Source organism: Bison bison, unplaced genomic scaffold (genome assembly GCF_000754665.1).
Source record: "Bison bison bison isolate TAMUID 2011002044 unplaced genomic scaffold, Bison_UMD1.0 scf7180017858048, whole genome shotgun sequence".
Lineage (NCBI taxonomy): Eukaryota > Metazoa > Chordata > Mammalia > Artiodactyla > Bovidae > Bison > Bison bison.
Window position 1 is genome coordinate 3,039,910 of NW_011488621.1, and position 22,186 is coordinate 3,062,095.

At 37.0% G+C, this 22,186-nt stretch overlaps 1 protein-coding gene across 1 annotated transcript in view; it reads left to right on the top strand.

Moving 5' to 3' along the window:
• Positions 1–6: 6 nt before the first annotated feature.
• Positions 7–22,186, top strand: part of MMP16 (matrix metallopeptidase 16 (membrane-inserted)) — a 406,901-nt gene continuing 384,721 nt past the window's right edge. The window contains exon 1 of the mRNA XM_010862117.1: positions 7–150. Within this exon, the coding sequence (XP_010860419.1) occupies positions 19–150 (132 nt within the window). The 5' untranslated portion in view covers positions 7–18. The remainder of the gene's footprint in view (positions 151–22,186) is intronic.

A 22,186-nucleotide genomic window follows, 5' to 3' on the forward strand; every position in this document is an offset into this window, starting at 1 on the left:
GCGGAGGCACAGTTCACTATGAGCGTACTCACCTCCAGCACTGGGAGACGGCTGGATTTCGTGCACCATTCGGGGATATTGTACTTGCAAACCTTGCTTTGGATTTTATGTGCTACCGTGTGCGGAACTGAGCAGTATTTCAATGTGGAGGTAAGAGCGCCGGGGCTTTCTTCCTTCCCCTTCGCCGGGGCTGCTCCCCGGACCGTTCCGTCCGCTCCCTGGATCCCGGTAGCCCCCGGCCGCCGGGGTCTGCAGACATTGTTCCCCTTCCAGCCGCCGGGACCCGTGTTGAGTTTCCCTGCGTCTTAGGTGATGGATGCGCCTGAGACAGAATCCGTTATCCCCGGCAGCACAAAGCGCGGGGCTGCGCGCTCAAAGACACGATCGTGGCCAGTCCATTCTTTTTACCAAGGAAGGAGGCGAACGCCTACCTAGAGCAAACGTGTAGTCGAATAAAAGCAGTCTGAGTTGGTGATAAATAAGCTGCTTCTGCTCGGGTAACACAGATTTCACTGCTTGGCATCATGTGCTTGCTGCCTTGGTATTGTTCCTGAAATCTTTCTCCCTGTGTTTTGTGCCTAACAAAGGAGGTTAAAAATCTAGAGGAGAGCGTGGGAATCCTTGATCTGTTTAATAGTATGGCTGGGTGATAAAACACTTGCCTAGACAGAATCTTTTTCTCATTTAGACATAACTTAATACACTGTAACTGGATCTGGCTACACAGAGGGCATGAAAGCCGTCTCATTTTCAAGTGTCTTCTCTTCCCCTCCCCCGCCAAGTGAAAATAAATGTGACCCAGTGTAGTAGTTCTGAGGTGTGTCTTTAACTGGATTTCACGCTCTCATGGCAAAACAGAGAGAATGTGGATTGCCATTTGTTTTACGTGGATAGCTTTGGGACCCGACAGACACAAAGCAAAAGGGAACTTAAGGATAACGACTTGTCAGAGCTCTGCCAAAGTACCCTTCCTGTCATCAACTCAGCACTAAAGCCAGTACCATTCAGTGCATCAATGGAACCTTGTATACACCTGGTTTTTAGTCAGTTTATCACCTACAGGGCGGAAGACAAATGAGAAGGGCTTATTGTCTTTGTAAAGACAAAGTATACTCTTTTTGGTTAGATCTTCAGTCACCTCAAAAGAATTATGATTAAGTCTCTGAAGACTAATGTGATTTTCTTCCCCCTATATCTTTGACTCTTTAAAGCTTATTGTCATTTTGTTGCGAGTGTGTGTTTACACAACAGCAGAACCTGTTGCACAGTATTTGACCATGTTTCATAGAACAGATTTATATACAAAGTGTGCATAATAAATGGTATATGTGAGGGCATATTCTGAATATAATTCTGCATTTGTATGAACTGTTCTTAGGACTGCATGTAGTGATGGTAGAGAAAGTATTTGAAAAAGTAAGAGCATTCATCAAAAACTAACTTTGCAGATATTAAGTATGATCATATTACACCAAAACCCCAATTCAAACCAAAATCCTTTGAAAAATACCACTTTGTTTTTCTGAATACAAAGAGGAAAGGAACTGTTAAGTCCGCACTTTCCTTGGTTGCCAATTTGAACTTTTGGAATTGCATGCCACAGATGGATTTTTGTTTCTAACACTTAAGAGACAGTTTAATGTGGAAATGAAGAAGTAATTAGTTCATAGACTAGAGGAATGAACGTGGCAAGCTGCTGTTTATAAGGTTATAAAGAGAAGGGCCTATTGCTTCAGGTTGAAGTGCTGGTGGGGAGGTGGGGTGTTGGGAGGTGGTTAAAAGTAGGCGTTAGTTTTTATCTTGCTCACTCTGAAAAGGAAGGGGGAGCTTGGGTTCTTGGCTACCTGTTTTGGAAAAGTCTTAGATTTGCTTTCAGAGATTATTGGAATAACATCAGTATACTGATGATTATTTTAGGTTTCCTTTTGAGCCTAAACATAACTGGGCTTGTATTTGTTCATAGTTTGAATCTCTTATTCAGTTCCAGAAGATATTATTATGTGAGAAAAAGTTATGATTTTGCTAATCAAGATTTTATTTTAGAATTTCCATCATTCTCTTTCTTTAAGATATATGTTTAAAAGTAGTTCATGGAAAAAGTAGCTTTTTTCCCCCCATTTGGAGATTATTTAAGTTCATCCATATTTATTACACAATGCAAAAATTTAATTATGAAAGATAAGAGGCGTGTGCTATGTCTGATACAAAGAAGATTTTCTAAGATTTAAAGTAGATTATGTTTCAGAGTTTGCATTATTCCCAAATAGTTTTTTTAAAAAGCATTTGAACATATCATTAGTTGGGTTTATATACTTATATATGTGTAATAATAATCTCTTATTTTTTAAAAATCGTAAGGATAGATGCTAGTTAATTCAGCATACTATAAAAAACACAGGAGGATAGGATGTTTTCTGACATGAATTTCTGTCTGATTCACTTTTATTAAATGTTTCTTTTTGGTAGGAAACACTAATGGGAAAAATAATCCATCACATCTTCAAAAAAGGCATTTATATAGTGTTTCCCATTCTGGTTGCAAAACATACACTGAGAATGCTTTATTTGATGGGTGGACCATCTTAAAATAAACAGTAATGGTATCAATCATGCATGAAGCTTGTATCATAAATTTTTTTTTGCTAGCAGGCACACTAAGTTATTACATTTGGAACGAAGCTTCTAAAAGAAGCTTTCTGTGCTGACAACTGCAATTACAATGCTTTAATTCTTGCTGAACTTTACAATTGGTGGGACCCCCCATATTTTTCCTTTCTACAATTTAAGGTTTAAAAACCTATGTTCCCTCCCCACTAGGTGGGACTAAGTTGGTTAGAGCTATTCATGTTATTTCTTTCCTGTCTGATTTTTGAGAGTATAAATATTTGAAATTTTTAATTACTCAAGCAGGAGATATTTGTTAATATGCTGATGAAAGCCTGTTACAGAGGAAGAGTGCATTTTGTTTTTTTTTTGTTTTGTTTTTAAGAAGCAAAAAGGAACATCTCTTACAGCTAAGAAGAAGGGTGAGGCACTACCCGAAGTAGTACTATGGAAGACATTCAGTTAATTCCCCTCCTTATATACTTCAGGTAGAACACTTCTTAATGTTAACATTGCTGTATACCTTTGTTGGTTTTTGTATATCATTGGATCCAGTTTTGGGGAGTGGGCCTTTCTCTATGTAATCATTGTCATGATGCAAAGGAGGTACATTGTTAATATTAACTAAAACTCAAAGACTGTTGTCTTTTGATTAGAGGTATTCATTAGTCAGTAGAAGCTAAATTGCTAACAAAGAATCCTGAGTTACTCTCTACATTCTAAAAAGTCATTTTGTCTCTAGAATAATGTTCTTGTTGTAGTGGAAATTCTAATGATTCTAGAACTCCTTAAGACTGCAAGCACTTTTATCCTGAAACTTAAGGTAGAATATAGTTCATAATCAATAACTTTCATCATCAACTTTCATAGTTTGTCACGTGTTAAGTATTTATGTGAACAACATGTTCTTTATTTTTTAAAAATAATAGCACACATTATTCCTCTAGTGAGGAAATTTATTTTAAACCAATTTAATGGTAAAATAAAAACGTGATGCTCTGAATGATGCACAGATAAAAAACCTGATAAAGCAAAAATTGATTGTGTTGTCTCTTTCTTAAAGAAAGAAGAGAGATTCTAGATTTCAAAAGGCTATTCTATGACAAATACTATGAATTGTGAGCGTAATCCTTCTACATTTTTCTTGCAGTATGTTTCTTTAGTATTTATTTACCTTTCTCAGGTTTATCTGAATCTACCTATAAGTTCAGAGTTTGCTTGGATTAGCTTTGTACTGCGTATAATCTTAGCAGTAATTAGTGGTGAGACATTTCCGAGGTAAAAAATTGTATTTTACAGATTTTAAAATGTCAGATTTTGGGACCTTTTCCTGTTTTTGTTTTCACTTGCTTAAATAATCAACATGCATTATTTGCTAATGGAAGGATGGTGACAACATTATCTGGTCAGCCTCCTTGAATAAGGTACTCTAACCATATCCTTTAATTCTCCACTGTAACAATTTTATACCAGTCAATAGCAGGTGCTGCATAACTGATTCATTAAGGTTTTTAACCTGCAGCAAGATTCCATGCTTTGGAATCCCAAGTGTGCTGGCCATTCAGAATGTCATCAGGGCCAAGAACTGTGACCAGGAGACCAGAAGACTCACTTGTCCTCAGGATCCTCAGCTTCTCCTGCGTGTTCCACCTTAACTGTGTGTTTCTCTATTCAGTGTTCTTGGTCAGGTTGCCCAAATCTAGCGTTTTTCATGAAATGCTTACAGATGAGCCTATACGAGTGAGGTATATTGTCTCTTACCACCCCCGAGAAATCCACAAAGAACAACCATCCAAGCCCATCCCTCTGTCCAGCTGGGTTTTGTTTTTTAGTCTCTTCTTCCTTTTCAAGGAGGAATAGAGTTGGTTTCAGTAATAACTTTTTAATCTTTAGAGTCAGGTTAAAAGTGACAGAGCTAAAGTTCCTCTTTCTTTTTCATGCTGTTTCAGGTTAGTAACAGAAGAAAATTTCAATGCACTTTTTCAGTGGTATAAGTATATTCTCTTAAGTTGGATTAATCAGTTATTTTACATAAATTTATTTTTAAGGCCTGACTTACTTCAGAGTACTACTCAAAATGTACCTCTTCAGAATATTTGGTAAATGACCAATTGAACTTATTTCTGGACTGCAAAAAGAGACACTGGACATTTGAATCAATTAGTTAAATATGTTCATTGTCAAAGAGAAAGATTTATTTCATCGTGCTCCTTCAGGAGCTTTCTGAGGCTTTAGCACATTTATTTAAAATTGAGATTGTCCTCTTTTATGTCACATTGCATCACAATTTATTTTATATATCTGTGAATGTAATTATATTCATCAGCTCATTTTTATTGTGGTGGACTATAGTTAGTGATTAAGAGCACAGGTTCATACAGATGAACTTATTTACACAACAGGAAGAGACTCATAGACATAGAGGATAGATTTATGGTTACCAAAGGGGAAAAAGAAGGGGAGGGATAAATTAGGAGTCTAAGGTTAACAGATACACATTACTATATATAAAGTAGGTAAACAACAAGGATCTACTATATAGCATAGGGAACTGTATTCAGTATCTTGTACTACTTTATAATGGAAAATGACCTGAAAAGGAATATATATTATATGTATATGTACATATATATGTATATGTATATATATATGCATACAAAATGAATCACTTTGTGAAAAACTAACATAACATTGTAAATCAAGTAAAAATTTTTTTTAAAAAGAGCTCATATTCTGGTGCCAGATTGCCTGAATTCTAACCCCAGGTCTTTTACTTGCAAGTTAATGATTAAGTCAGTAACAGACAAGACAGTCTATGTGAGCCTCAATGCACATGTCTTTAAAACAGAGATACCAACAGTACTTTTCTCGTAGGGGGTTATTGTGATGATTGAATGAAGAGATGTACATCATATTCGGCAGATAGTGGATAGATATCTAACTTTTTAGATGTTATTGGTGAAAATAAATGCTGATTCAAAGGTACTTGGCATGATAGCATCTAATTACAGAAAAGTCTATCAGGTTAGAATATACCAGCTGGTCTAGGAAGATTTTAATACTTTTTAAATTTTTACAAAATGTAATATATTGAAAGTCAACCAAGCTCACATCGGTACATTTTCTTCCCGTGGGTTTTTCTTAGACAGTTTGGTTCAAGAATGTGATTTTCACATTTTGTCTTGTCATCTGTTACTATCATAGAATGTCAAGTTCAGCTCACACCTTCTTTTATAAGACTGGGTTTGCTGAAATCTGTTCATCTTTTTTAATACCATGGAAAAGAAATAGGCCTTTATGATTTAGTAGGCCTGTTTATTTTAATTGACTCAATGCCCAAGTGCTTCCTATTCACAGTAGGGGTGGGATTTGATATATGACTTCAGCTAGCTCTATGTTGTATCCCAAATTTAGAACATAAGTCTTTTTTTTTTAATTAATAGGGGAAGGAGGAGGATGGGCAGAAAAAAGATTAAAGTGGTTTATTCAATGACAGTACAGTTTAAAATAAAGCAACTTGTTCATGTCGCATTGGGAACAGAAGATAACTAGCAATATAGGGTAATGGAGACCTAGAACAGAGGGTCAAGGGACATGGCCTTTAATTTTGGTTCTTGTACCAACATGGCTTTGATCTGGGGCAAAATGACAATTGAACTGTCACTAAAACCATTTCCAGACGTGATGTTCTATTGTATTCACTTCCAACCTTCAATTTATATAGCCAGAGAGGGGAATTGTACGTATTTACCGTGTACATTTGGGGGCAACTAGACAGCCAAGGTAGAGTGTTCAGATTTTTTTTTTTTTTACTGAAATGCCTATCATGAGGAAATACAGAATGTGCAACTTAAATCTAACATTTGTTATCATATGTAGTGACACAGGGTGTTCCATTTTGGAAATGATCCTAGCCTTCTGCTGAGTAGTAAAAACACTGGCAGCAAATTATATGTAATTTGAAAATCAATTTTTGGCCAAGGTAGCAAACTTTAAAAATTTAATGTTAAAAACATGGCTTGATGTTATTTTGAAAAATACATATCATCTACAAGTGGTACTTCAGTCGTAAAAAGGCAAGTTGGAGTGAGATCAAAATAGTTTTTTTGGGGGGAAAGGAGCCTCAAAATTCAAATCCATCTATCTATATATAAAATATATATGCATGCTTTATAGTGAAATGAAGTGCTTATACTGTATGCCCCTTTTGCCCACTGTGGAAAATAATTTTGGCACCTGGCTCTTTGAGGGTTATTTTAGTTCTTCACATTTGATTTTGAATGTGAAAATCTGACTGCATTTGTTTTATGAAATATGCAGCTTATGCAGACAGCAGACATATTCCAGGTAAAGAGGATAAACTTGCTGAGTAAAAATAGATGTGACACTCGATGTTTTTCTTTTGCTTTCTTCCCTTGGGAAAGTCATTTATAGATTTTGAGGTTATTTATGCAATTGTGTTTGACTGTTGATTCCTATCACTTAGCGCTCTGAATGGATGTTCTTCGTGTTAGTCTCACCACTACCTTTTGGCGCTGTGCTTCCTTGGGTTTGGATCAGTGGAATATCTTGATGAGCCAGGGTAATAAGCTTAGCCAAGAGAGTGAGAGTAACCCCGCAGCAGGCCCCTAACCTTTGACTGTGACCTGTGGGTGTAGTATACAAAAGAAGGCTAGAGGGAGCTAGTCAGCTGTTTAAAGATTCCAATGGGAGAGGTTGGTTTAAAAATCAAGGCCAGTAGGTGCAATTAGATATCTTAAAATGAATCATAGCCAATCATAGGGAGCTTAAGGAAATCAATGAATGATTCATGATTGAATGTGTGAGCTTTAAAGGTTTACTGATAGCCACTTGGTGCCGGTTATTACATATTTGATGAACTAAGAAGGAAATTAATACTTTTGGGGGAATTTGGGGGGAGTTCTGGGCATGACAATATGACAAAGATGGTTATAATGTAGGGCTGCTTTATGTCTCCCTTTTAAGTGTAGAATAAGTCAGCACTATCCATAATAGTGACTGTAGGTGCTTTTGGTATTCTCACTTTAACTAAAATGAATGAAATGATTGTAGTCTTATAGATTAAAGGAGGGATAAATCTAATTTGACTATGCCTTTTAGATTATATGTAGCAAAAATCTGCCTTTAGAAACTTATCAGACTATGGTTGTTTTATTTTTTAATATTTACCAGGGGAATTTATTGAATGAATATTTTTTGATGAAAGGACATTTTAAAATATAGGTTTTACCTCTTCATCTTTTATAATATATGTAAGGAATGAGCCACTGAAGTGTGAAACAGTGCTTTATCTCTAAGTAGGCAGCTTTAACAGGTTTTCAGATGAGCAGATTTTTCCATAAGCGGGGGTTCAAAAAGGGGCAGTCTCTAATGCATTGGTGGATATTAACATTTAATGAAGATATTATAATTTACTCACAAGCATTAGTTAGATTTTTAAAGGTTCTCATCTGTCAATTAAGGGAAATACGGATAAATGAAGTAAGCCATGGACCCACAGACGGATATTCTCAGGAGTGACAGTCCTTAGAATGATGTACTCAAATGACAAAATAAACAAACCCAAATAGATTACTCACCGGAATGGGATTTTACAGTCCTTGCTTCCAGTTCAGTTCAGTTCAGTCACTTAGTCGTATCCGACTCTTTGCGACCCCATGGATTGCAGCACGCCAGGCTTCCGTGTCCATCAACTCCCGGAGTTTACTCAAACTCATGTCCATCGAGTTGGTGATGCCATCCAACCATCTCATCCTCTCTTGTCCCCTCCTCCTCCCACCTTCAATCTGTCCCAGCATCAGGGTCTTTTCCAATGAGTCCTTGTTTTAGTCATGCTCAAACTAGGAGAGAATAAACTGCCATTTTTTTTTCAAGGAAGCTGGATACTTTTATGAACTTGATTTCATGTCTCCAAACTGCACGCGCCTGCGGTGATGTCAGTGGCATTCAGCGGGCCTCTGCAGGTGGCTGAAGCAGTCAGACCCAAGTCATGTCAGTGGAGGCAGTTTTTCCATGAACTTTTCCCTGCTGAATTCATACCATGTGTTAATAGGTTCACCTTGTTTTTAGCAATTAGGCATTTGAATGTGAGGCTTCTAATACCTGGGCATTTATTCCTCCTTTAAATAATTGCAAGCCACTTCCTTCTTGTGGTCCTACTTGTTATTTTTCTAGTTGGAATCTTGTGGGACTTTATGTTTTAGACATATTACAGGACACTTGACCTGGAAATTGGGTAAAATTTTATAAGAAGTCACATTTTTTTACTCCTCTCCTTTTTCACTGTGGATAAGGCAGAATAGATTCAAAGAATTTCCAGAATCCACTGTACACTCAATGATTTGCCTGAAATTGGTAATCAACTTATAAAAAAGCTCTTGCGGTTTCAGATAAAACTCTTTTGGACATCTGCGTGTTTTAATATTACAACAGCTCTGTCATAGACTTACTGACTTGCTCCTTACTACTTACTATGTAGATGGAGTGAAATTATTTGTCCCATGGGTGACTCAGACAAATTACTAAAACAGTCTTTGATTTATTTTGACCATTCATAAAGTGGATTTGTGTTCTTTATTGCTTGACTATAGCACAGGTTTTTTAATGACAGTATTGAGACAATCCCAAGCGGTTTCCTTCTTAAGAACAGGGTTTATCTGTTTCCTCATTCTTGCCTCTAACTGGGAATATAGAAGCAATTATATGCTGGCATAATATTCTAATTAGACAAGGTCCAAATAACCAGTAAAATGGGCGTGCCTGGAACTGATTTCATCGAACATGATGATAATAAAAGCAATGTTAATTAGCACTGGTTGAGCATTTGCTATGTGCCTGATAGTGTTCTGTTTCATATCTCTTAACTCATTTAAATTTTATTACAATCTTGTGAGTTAGTACTACTATTTCTGTTTCACAGTTGAGGAATCTGAGGTATGGAAATGTTGAGGAACTTGCCAAGGCCACATAGCTCTGGATTCTTCTGAAGTGAAATAGCTCAGAATCAAAGCAGGCAGGTTGGCTGTGAAGCCCAGGGTCTTAACCAGGCAAGAATTAACTCCTGGGTTTCCAGTAGGGACAGTGTAATCCACTTGCATCGTTCACATGTTGCATATTCCAAACTGAAAAGGAATCGTTGACATGCATAAAGAAAATGTGAAATCCATCCTAGTATGGAGACTTACCTGGAATAAAAACTGAATAGACTGTTATTTATTTGATTTGTTGATTCAGGATTGATTATGTGGTACTCAATATAAAGTTACTGTTTAATACCTTTTATAAGTTTTTACTCATAGAAAATTGGTAACCTATATTCAATTGCAAATAATAGTTAAGTTATATATAACATTAAATTAATCATAACATCTCATTCCTCAACTATTTGTCATGTTGCATGCCCTCACAGTAAGTGTGATTTTCAAAGGTTTTAGGAAGATCTGATTACATTCCAGGATAAAAAGAATAGAACGTTTTAGAACATGGAAAGGAAAGCCTGTTAGATCTGTGTTCCAGTGTCCTGCTGGGAAAGAATGTTTATGTGGATGGCTGCTGACTGTCATGAGTTCTGGAGTTTATTATTTTTATATATTGCTTTGATTGGCTAGAAGCTACAAGGAAACATGTTTATTTAATCACTTCTAATATATTTCTTTGTGTGTGTGTGTGAAGTTGCTTCAGTCATGTCTGACTCTTGTGACCCTATGGATGGTAGCCTGCCAGGCTCCTCTGTCTATGGGATTCTCCAGGCAAGAACACTGGAGTGGGTTGTCATGCCCTCCTCCAGGGGATCTTCCTGACCCAACCTTGTCTCCAGCATCTACCTGCATTGGCAGGCAGGTTCTTCACCACTAGTGTGATCTAGGAAGTCCAATACATTTCTTTACTGTAATGTAAAAGAGAACTTATAGATAGATCATTTCAGATAGATAAAGTGACTCAGAGCTCGCTGTTTCAGAATAGGCTTGATATTTGTCTTTATTGGAGAGGGAGTGAGAACTTCATCTTGGTGGTTGACCTAAGGATGTAACAAAACTTCAGTCCTTAAGCTTGTTGCTGTGTATAGCTTTCAAGGATCACTTGGTCCATTTATTAGCCTTTTAAGGAAAGACTATTTCTAAACCAATTTACAAAGGTGATTTTATAAAACATAGTCAGTGTTAAATATTCATTCAGCTGTCTCTCACTTCCTTTATAGGCAGTGTATCATAATGGCTGTGTTCAAGAACTTTGAGAAAAAATGCTTAAACATCAGCTGTATCACCAAAGCTCAGTGAACTTGAGTGAGCCAAGTTATTGACTCTGAGCTCCAATTTTCTCATGTGTAAAATAGAGGTAATAATACTCAACTCAAGAGTTGTTCTAAGATTAAAGAGGTAAAGGATAATGGGTCAAGATAAGTTTTAGGCTTCTGACTTACTATCTCTTGCTGAAATTAAAAAAAAAAAAAGGATAACACATGAAACAGTGGGTTTTAAGTCATTGGATGTCAGGTAAGGAAGGATAGTCATCCTTGAAAGATGTGACCCAAAATGAGCCTTCATGTCAATTTACTTCATTGGGAGAGTTTCCAGGTGACAATACAGGGAAGACAGAGCCAAGCAGACTCCCTGAATCAAGGAGATGAAGCTGGGCGTATGGAGAAATCAAGGAGGTTGGAATTCACAAGTCAGAATACCAGGAGCATTCTGTAGGGTAAAAGCATGGAGATCCGCAGGGCACTCCCCTTGAGCATTCAGTTAAGACCTGATCTGCACCTTCCTTTGAAGTAGCTGGTGCAGGCTAAGGAGAGAATCAATCAGCAGAATCGGAGGGGGCCATGCCTGCAAACCACACAGGGCTGGGAATAGTGTCCATTCTCACCAGCCACACTGAGAAACCTCATGATTAACAAGGTGTTGGACAGAGGACTCAGAAGCATCTTGCTCCAGTTGTTGTTCTTGTTTAGTCGCTCTGTTGTGTCCAACTCTTTGTGACCCCATGGACTGACTTCCAGACTTCCCTGTCCTTCACCCTCTCCTGGAGCTTGCTCAAACTCATGTCCATCAAGTTGGGGATGCCGTTCAACCATCTCATCCTCTGTTGTCCCCTTCTTCTCCTGCCATCAATCTTTCCCAGCATCAAGGTCTTTTCTAATGAGCTGGCTCTTCACATTAGGTGGCCCAAATATTGGAGCTTCAGTATCAGTCCTTCCAATGAATATTCAGGATTTATTTCCTTTAGGATTGAGTGGTTTGATCTCTTTGCCATCTAAGGGACTCTCAAGAGTAATCTCCAACACCACAGTTCAAAAGCATCAATTCTTCAGTGCTCAGCTTTCTTTATGGTCCAACTCTTACATCCATACATCGCTACTGGGTAAACCATAGCTTTGATTATGTGGACCTTTGTTGGCAAAGTAATATCTCTGCTTTTTAATATGCTGTCTACATTTGTCATAGCTTTTCTTCCAAGGAGCAAGTATCTTTTAATTTCATGGCTGCAGGCACCATCTGCAGTGATTTTGGAGCCCAAGAAAGTAAAGTCTGTCACCGTTTCCATTGTTTCCCCATCTATTTGCCATGAAGTGTTGGGACCCGATGCCATGATCTTAGTTTTTTTGAATGTTGAGTCTTAAGCCAGCTTTTTCACTCTCCTCTTTCACCTTCATCAAGAGGCTCCAGTACTGGGGGAAAAAAAAATATCCCTAGAAAACAGATCTAATTTTGCTTTAAAAGTCTTAAAAACAAGACCTTAAAGGAGCAAACGTTTTGTTAGTGACTAAACTCAGTAAGAGATATGGGAATACAAAAATCCAGTACCTAATAGGTTAAAATTCACAATGCCCGACCTCCAATAATAAAAGTCACCAAGCATACAAAAAAGAAAGAAGACACAATACGGAAAGAGGAGAAACGCCAATCTATACACACTGCCCTCCGTCAGTGATTTCTCTGACTTGGCACCACCTTACTCATGTGTTCTAATAGTAAAATAGTGGGCACCAATACCCCAACTTCCTGCCTTTCACTAATTACTTCTAATCAGTTTTCTCTTTTCCTATAACATGTATGTTTATCTTTTCCTATAATATATCTGTATGCATGTCTCTTTTCCTATAACAGACTGAAGAGTCTGTTCATTTCTCATTTCTTGGCTCCAGCTCTACTTGGAGCCTCTGTATCCCTGTTCTGGACTCAGTATATTATCTCGTGGCCTGCACAACCTGTCATGATCAGACCCCACCCCTCTTTCTAGCTTCATAGCTCCAGGTTTATCTACTGTGGTCTTGATTTAGCACAGCAGTCGAACTAAAGGTCCTATACAGGCCTAAAATTACTGAAAACCCCTGAAAGTTTTTATTGTGTGATTTATATCTGTGTTTACAGTTCTAGACAATTAAACCTGCTACAATTTAAAAACATTTATTTAGAAATTCATTTAAAACCAACTTTAAGTTAATATATTAACACAGATGACATTTTTATGAAAAAAAATTTTGTAAGAGAACAGTAGTCAAAAAAGACATTGTTTTAGTCTTCTTCAAATACCTTTAATATCTGACATAAAAAATTGCTGGATTAAAAAAAAATTGCTGGATTCTCATATTTTTTCTTTTTTTAAACCATTTTGAAAATTGAAGTATAGTTAGTATTTAATATATATATATTTATATATATATATATACACATTCATATATAGATCTTTTTCAGATTCTTTTTCATTGTCGGTTATTACAAGATACTGAATATAGTTACTTGTGCTATACAGGTCCTTGCTTTTTATTTTACATCTATTTTATATATAGTCGTGAGTATATATTAATCGAGGTCCTAATGTGTCTATCCTCTGACCCTCTGCTATCTGTTTGGTAACCATAAGTTTGTTTTTTATGCTTCTGTTTTGTGAATAAGTTCACCTGTACCATGTGTTGGATTCTGCATATAAGCGATACCATATGATATCTGTCTTTCTCTTTCTTCACTTCATATGATCAATTGTCTATAGGTCCATTCATATTGCTGCAAATGGCATTATTTCATTCTTTCTTGTGGATGAGAGCAAACAACTTTGAACTTTGGATGGAAACACAAAAGACCTTGAGTAGCCTAAACAATCTTGAGAAAGAACAGAGCTGAGACTTTAGACTGTATGACAAAGCTACAGTGATCAAAACAGAATAATAGAGGCTCAAAAATAGACACATAGATCAGTGGGACAGGACAAAAGGTCCACAGATAAACCCACACACTTATGGTCAACTAGTCTATGACAGAGGAGGCAAGAACGTGTAATTGTGAAAAGACACTTTCTTCAGTAAGTGGTGCTTGGAAACCTGGACAGCTGCATGTAAAAGAATGAAATGAGAACATGTTCTAACACCGCATACAAAAATAAACTTAAAATGGATTAAAGACCTCAATGTAAGACTGGGTACTATAAAACCCCTAGAGAAAACCATGGGCAGAACACTCTTTGACATAAATTGCAACAGTATGTTTCTAATCTGTCTCCTCTGTTCAGTTCAGTTCAATTGCTCAGTTGTGTCTGACTCTTTGCAACCCCATGGACTTCAGCACGCTAGGCCTCTTTGTCCATCACCAACTCCCGGAGTTTACTCAAACTCATGTCCACTGAGTCGGTGATGCCATCCAACCATCTCATCCTCTGTCGTCCCGTTCTCCTCCTGCCTTCAATCTTTCCCATCATCAGGGTCTTTTCAAATGACTCAACTCTTCACATGAGGTGGCCAAAATATTGGAGTTTCAGCTTCAGCATCAGTTCTTCCAATGAATATTCAGGACAGATTTCCTCCAGGATTGACTGGTTGGATCTTCTTGCAGTCCAAGGGACTCTCAAGAGTCTTCTCCAACACCACAGTTCAAAAGCATCAATTCTTTGGGGCTCAACTTTCTTTATAGTCCAACTTTCACATCCATACATGACTACTGGAAAAACTATAGCCTTGACTAGACAGACCTTTGTTGGCAGATTAATATCTCCGCTTTTTAATATGCTGTCTAGGTTGGGTTCCAAAATCACTGCAGATGGTGATTGCAGCCATGAAATTAAGAGATGCTTACTCCCTGGAAGGAAAGTTATGACCAACCTAGATAGCCTGGTGGGCTCCAGCCCATGGAATCACAGAGTCGGACACAACTAAGCGAGTTTCACTTAATCACTTAATTATATATTAATTTTTACATATATCTTAGCCAGTTTCTGAGTATAATTTTCTCCATTCATCTATTTAAACCTTCCTGGGAAAATATCAAGCGATTTTGCTTATTCCCTTCAGTAGTGTTTTGCAGGTTTCTATAGACAAGGAGTTAATATTTTTCTTTTCTGTTTCTGTTTAGAATGGGAACTTCTATATTTAAAGAAAAGCTACTGATTTTTTATATATTATTTTAAGTAAATACCTTGTTAAATCATATTGTATCATATAATCCTTTTGCAGAATCTCTTCATTTGTCTAAGACATGGTTATGTCATTTATATGCAAAGATAATTTATACCTCCTCACTTTTTCTCTAATTCATTCTTTTGGGTAATTGCACTGACTAGTTCTTCCAAAGTAGTATTAAATAATTATTGTGATGCTAGATGCATTGGCTTTAATCTGACTTTAGGGGAAATGAAGACCCGTTTGTTTTCAATTCTCCATCATTAGCCTTTAAAATAATTAAAATCCTAGTTGCTTTATCCAGGATAGTTACTTCTAGAATCTCTATATTGCCTTTAAATTAAGATTGGTTATGACTACACAGCATTTTTAGCATGACGAGAAATTGAAATTTGGTCTTATTGTTAATGTTCTTTACTCCTTGATTTTAGCATGGGTTTGTGTCTTTGAATATCACAGTGGTTGCTGCTGCTGCTGCTGCTGCTAAGTCGCTTCAGTCGTGTCCAACTCTGTGTGACCCCATAGACGGCAGCCCACCAGGCTCCCCTGTCCCTGGGATCCTCCAGGCAAGAACACTGGAGTGGGTTGCCATTTCCTTCTCCAGTGCATGAAAGTAAAAAGTGAAAGTGAAGTCGCTCAGTCGTGTCCAACTCTTCACGACCCCATGGACTGCAGCCTACCGGGCTCCTCTGTCCATGGGATTTTCCAGGCAAGAGTACTGGAGTGGGGTGCCATCGCCTTCTCCGATCACAGTGGTTAGGTAGACAAAAATCAATTTTTGTACAAAACAAAAAAAAATTGGTTAATTTTGTGATGACTTTGGGCATTTTATTCTAGACTTTTGTTCATGCAGAGAAAGCTAATTTGACCTACCCTGAGCGATAGAGGAGCTGCATTGGAAAAATAGCAGTATAGTTCACAGATCGTGCAGAAGGGCTGACCAAGTCAACCTGGGCAGCTGCAGATGTGTTAAAGCTGAGACCTCTGCAGAGCTTTCTCTCTTACCTACATCTCTGTTTCTGTTTCTTGGTTGGCTTCCTTCGCTCTTGCTGCAGATCGTTTTTCTCCATGTGGTGTGGGTTTTCTATCAGCTGGCAACCATTTTTCTTTACCACATTTCTGGGAGAAAATAACTTCCCTCTGTCCATATGCATACACTTCCAGTTCAACTATGTAAAACTCTCAGGAAAGGTTTTCCGATTAGCCCAGTTTGAATCACATGCCTGTTCCTGTTGCTGGAGGTAATTTTGGGGGTCCCTGAATGGCAGCTCATAATACAGTTGGATGGGGGAGGAATAGCACTTTCCTCAGAAACGTGAGTTCCGCCTGTTGTACAGACCTTCAGCTGTAGAGGTCTAAAGCAGGTGAATTAATTTATCTCCTTTTTTTTTCTTTCTGCTCTCCTCTTTTATCTGTTTCCTCTCCGCTGCTTCATTTCCAGCTGCGCCGCCCTCAGTACACATACATGTGCACTTACCTTCCTGACTGTCTTTCACTTCCGTTTTCAGTTCACTTTTTTCCCTCCGTTTCTCTGGACAGGTTAGGATTAAGGTATGCCTTCTGCTGTAGGGTTGTTCCCTAATTTGGAGTGAACTTTCAGTTGAGAAAGAGGAAGAATAGTCATGATGCAGAGATCACTCTATAACAAAAGCAGAATTTGTAATAAACCAGGTAGAGTTTTGAGTTGGTATGACTGAGAAAACACAAATCCAAGAGACTTAAGTTTGTGTTTAAGCCTTAAGTTAATTTTTGGATTTACACTGTTTATTTGTATTCAACAGTTAAAACATAAATACATTTTTTCTCCTGAAACTTCTTTGACTGATTTCATATGAGAGGTGACAGCAAAGTGTTGAGTTTGTTGCTCTTTGCACACTGCCCCCTACCCTCAGTCTGTATGTTTAGTGTCAGGAATTTAACCATAATCTAGATCAATGCTTTTCTGGATGAGGACTCTGAGGACATGTTGGTGGACATGACTTCACCTCAGGCTTCACAGAAAGTTCATGACAGAAAGCAGAGTAGAAAACAGGGCTTCAGACTCCAGTGTTCTTGTGAGGGGTTATGAAGAACTGCGCTGTTATTGAAAAATGGGCATTTTGCTGTGGTGGTGGTTGTTCTTCAGTTGCTGAGTTGTGTCTGACCCTTGGCAACCCCACGGACTGTAGCACACCAGGCTGCCCTGTCCTTCACCATCTCCTGGAGTTTGCTCAAACTCATGTCCATTGAATTGGTGATGCCACCACCAAATTACAGAAATTACTGTTGTAATATGGATTGGAAATGTTAATATTATTTGGGCTCTGGCCCTCTGTTGACAAAAATACGTTGTGAAACAATAAAATCTTTTAGACATTTGAATATTGATATATGAATTTATTCTTTATATATTTCCTAAAAACAAGTTTTAATGGGGCAAAAGGATAGGGAGAAAACATAAGGTTATTACCAAATGCCTTCTAAATTCAGACTTTGGCAAATTCATTCTGTCCCAAATAATTTTACTCAAAAAATGCTTTCTTCCTCAGTGGCAAAGATGTTCACTTGTTCTACCCACTATAAAATAGTGTCTTAATTTCACCTTTGTTTAAATGTATATATAATATTACAATTAGACACATTTGTAACTATACACACACAATACTATATTCATGCATATTTATGGAAAGAATTGGAATGCATCATATGTATTCATGTGTATATTGAAACAGCTTTCTGAGAGATTTGGGGAAATAGCTAGCTTTTTATATAACTCTAGACATTTTAATCTTACTTTAAAACTTTATAGCAAATAAGTCAGAGTGATATTAAAGGAGATAACTGTTTTCCCTCTTCCAGAAGAGAATCAGACAATCAAAACTCTAAGAGTTCTTTTTTAGGTCTTACATAAATATGACTTATTGTAGATATATGGAGAGCAGTTGAGAAAGGTGAAATATTTGTGGAACAAGAGAAGGCTGAGAAAGGACTTTTCTGTCCCATTGCTCATTACCCATAAAATGATCAGCATTGCAAAAAAAATGAATATTTGTCCTTTGCTTTAAAATTATTCTCTGGTGACTCAGACGGTAAAGTGTCTGCCTACAATATGGAAGACCAGGGTTCAATCCGTGGGTCGGGAAGATCTCCTGGAGAAGGAAATGGCAACCCACTCCAGTATTCTTGCCTGGAGAATCCCATGGACAAAGGAGCCTGGTGGGCTCCTCGCAAAGAGTTGGACACAACTGAGTGACTTCACTTTCTAGAATTACTGAATGGACCCCTGTGAGAGGTAATCCTAGTCTTTTATTAAGCTAGGTTTAAAATAAATGATGGGGTTGTTTTTATGATGAAGTAAGTGACTGATTAAATTTTAATGGGTTAATCTAAGGCAAAAGGAAAAATTTAAGTGATTCCTCGTCTCACGTTAATGTTTCAGCGCCGTTTCTCCACACCTTTCAGTTCACCCCTAGAAAATAGTAAACTTTGTGGTCCTTTTTGTTTCTCCCATTGTTTGAAAGTCATTTCTGTGTTCATGACTGATGGCATTTTATTAGCTGTTAGAAGAGTTACCCTAATTCCAGACTCATTAAGAGCAAGCCTTTCATGTACAGCTTTTTTTTTTTTTTTTTCGGTCTTAGAGTACTCTTAGGCTTATGTATTTTCCATGCGCTCTCTCATTCTCTCTCCAGTGAGGGTTTGAGGGAGTGAATATACTATCTATATCAGATAATTATTGAATAATATTTTAATAAGGAAAGTTTGATTCTCACAATTTAAGAGATATGAGTGGAGTATAATAGAATTCAGATCAATCTTCTGTGACAGAATGTATTTAAATTTGGTAGTTAATACTATAAAGATACTGGCCATTTTTTTCCAGAGAGATCACTTGCGTATGGTCTACATTGCTTCCACATTTTTTTTAAATTTTATTTTATTTTTAAACTTTACATAATTGTATTAGTTTTGCCAAATATAAAAATGAATCCGCCATAGGTATACATGTGTTCCCCATCCTGAACCCTCCTCCCTCCTCCCTCCCCATACCATCCCTCTGGGTCTTCCCATGCTTCCACATTTTTAATGTAAAATTTTTGGCATTTCCCAACATGGCAGACATTTATATTCACTTTTTAATAGGAAAGAAATATAAACCTAAGTATTAATATACTTTCTAGTTCGTGTCTAGATTCTAGTACACACAGAGAGTAGATGTTAAAGCCTCTGCTTGTATGTCGTCAGGAAAAACAAGGACTGCAGCCATGGAACATGTATAGAAAGTTCGTATGTTTCCAAGTTCTGATGTTTCTCATAAAAGCTGTCATTGATGAACTCCTTTATAAACTCTCTTGTTCAAGGTTAGAGAGCAATGACAAGGGCTTTAATTTGTTTTCTGAGATACAAAATTGACAATTTTTTTTTTCTTTCCAAGTCTTATTGCAGGATACATTCCAGACAGTGTAACAATATCTTTACGAATCAGTTCAAACTGACTCATTTGATGACACAGTCACAGTTCAGTCTTAGGTGGGCAAGAAGTTTTGGTAAATATTTAGATAGCTTCAAAATTAAGTTGAAGAGTCATTCACTTTTATGTTTGTAGTCTATGAATATCTATTATATTGCTTTTGTCAGTGGGACCTCAACTTCAGGATCCTTCTTTTTTTGGCATACTACTTCTAGGTGGGATCCAGATAGGGAATCAAGAGACATGGTGTTAGCATTAATGGAAAAATTTGGAGTTTGGGAGACTTTAATTTTTTGCCTTTTTATTTAAACATCATATTGATACAAATGGATAAACAAAAGCATGAGACAGGAATTTATATATTAACTTTCTGAGCAGAAGAGGCCAATCATGAAAGAAAATGAACTGATCTGTTTGCAATATATTTTTTTCAAATTGGGAACAGATGTAGCTACAGAGTGTTGGTAAACATGATTGAGCTTCTCACCAAATAAACTCAATTTTACTCCTCTGTCCATTGTACTTTTTCTCCTATGGAAGGTAATCACTCCATTTCCCTCATATTGTGTGATTTTAAAGGTTAAGCTTGGAAAAAAAAATTTGGATTTATACTAAGCAAGTCGTAACCTTGCAAATATCAGAAATGAGCTAAGACAGTTTTGTTTATAGGTTGTCCATGTGTAAAAAATTCAGTGGATCCATTTAAAATTAATTATCATCATGTTTTGAAATTTAATTTGCCTTTTCAAACTATGTACTCTTGCCATGTAACACGTGTATTTGAAGTACGATACCACTTAAAAAGCAATAGAGATAACACGTTATTTATATGGGCAATCATAGAGTAAATAGCACTGAATTGAGAAGTCTTGCTGTTGCTTCTTTTGTGCCATGGAGCCGTGGGTCTCAGACTTCAGTGTGTAGATGAGTCATCTGGAGGAGCTTGTCTAAAGTGATGATTTCTTGTTTCCTCCAGAAGGTCTATTTCAGGATGTCTGATGTAGAACTTCAGATTCTACGTTGTGAAAAATGTCTCCCATCCCCCCAAGTGATTTTAATGTTGTTGCCAAACTATTGATCTGGCTTTGAGAAGCACAGTTATAGAAATTCCTCAAGGATTGTTATCTGAGCAGTTACACGTGTTTTCCATTTCTTTCTCTAAATTGAATTCAGGTTTATTGGCCTGTAATTCTCTGGTTCATCTCTTGTTCCACATGTAAATTTGGCAATTACAAGCAATACATTTTTTACCTCCCAGTCGACACTTTGATGCTTAGATGGATCTCCTCTTATACTATTCCAAATGTGGAATGTTTAGGCGAGAGGAGGTGAAATATTTTAAGGTTACAATGAGTTTTAACTGACTGTACTCAAAATATTCCTGCTGCATTTTTATTGTTTTCTAGTGGTGACCTTTTATTGGCTTTCTCCCCTTTTGTTTTTACCTTCTAATCACTTTAAATAAGCCCAGGTATGATTCAGCTACCTTTTAATTTTTTTCGCTATCTTCTGTTAAGTCCAGATCTTTGTTTTTTGTACAGATGAACTTACTGAACTCACTTGCATATCATAGAATTGTAAGTTTGGTTGTGTTGAACATCATTTCTCAATTGCCATCTACACAGACTTGGCTTCTTTGCCTTGAAAAATAGCCAAGATTTATTGAGCATTTTGCACATGTGCCATAGACTGTGCTGTTATATATATTACCTTATTCCATTTTTAACTCTCTGAAGTATATAAAATATTATTACCATATTCATTTTACAAACAAGAAAACTGAGGTAACAGAGAAGTTGAGAAACTTGCCTAAGTTGCAACTAGTGAGTGAGTGTGGAATTTGGGAATCAATCCCAGACAGTGTAACTCTAGAGCACACTCAGGCAAAAGGGACTGTTCTCAGGTCTCAGAGAGCTTCTTGGTTATTACAGAGAAATTGTATGAGTTTGGGAGAAGCACTTTTTCTGTAGGACTTCTTTTCCAGATATTGACATTTTATGCTTAGAGTGCTCTGAAGTTTTTCTTCTGTTAATAACACAGGTAATGGAAATATTCATTTATGCTTTAACAAACTGCTCTTGTGAGATCATTTTTTTTTCAGATCTGAGTACATACATAGAGTGTCTGGCATATGTGTCTAGCTTTGTGGGACACTTTGTCCTATAGACAAAGTAATATCTTAGAAAATCTGTTAAAATAGAACTATTAAAGATGACTATTGAAAGTCCAAGTTTACATACCATAATATACTATGTCTTTACAATAACCATACTAGAAACTTATTTTTACTTTAAAAAATAACTGTAGGTTTTCTAGTCTCAAATAGTAACTTATTTTGATCTTATTCTGTTATCGCTGTTCATTCGCTCAGTCGTGTCTGACTCTTTGTGACCCCATGGACTGAAGATTGCTGGGCCTCCCTGTCCCTCACTATCTCCCAGAGTTTGCTCAAGTTCAACTTATTCTACTTTAAAAGAAAAATGATACCAAATAAATTGTTAGGAGTAAATGTGGCTGAAGCCATCAGTTTAAATAATTATTCCCTTCATTTAATATAGCTTTTAGAATTCTTTTTTTTTTTTTTTCTCTAATTTTATTTTATTTTTAAACTTTACATAATTGTATTAGTTTTGCCAAATATCAAAATGAATCCGCCACAGGTATACATGTGTTCCCCATCCCGAACCCTCCTCCCTCCTCCCTCCCCATACCATCCCTCTGGGCCG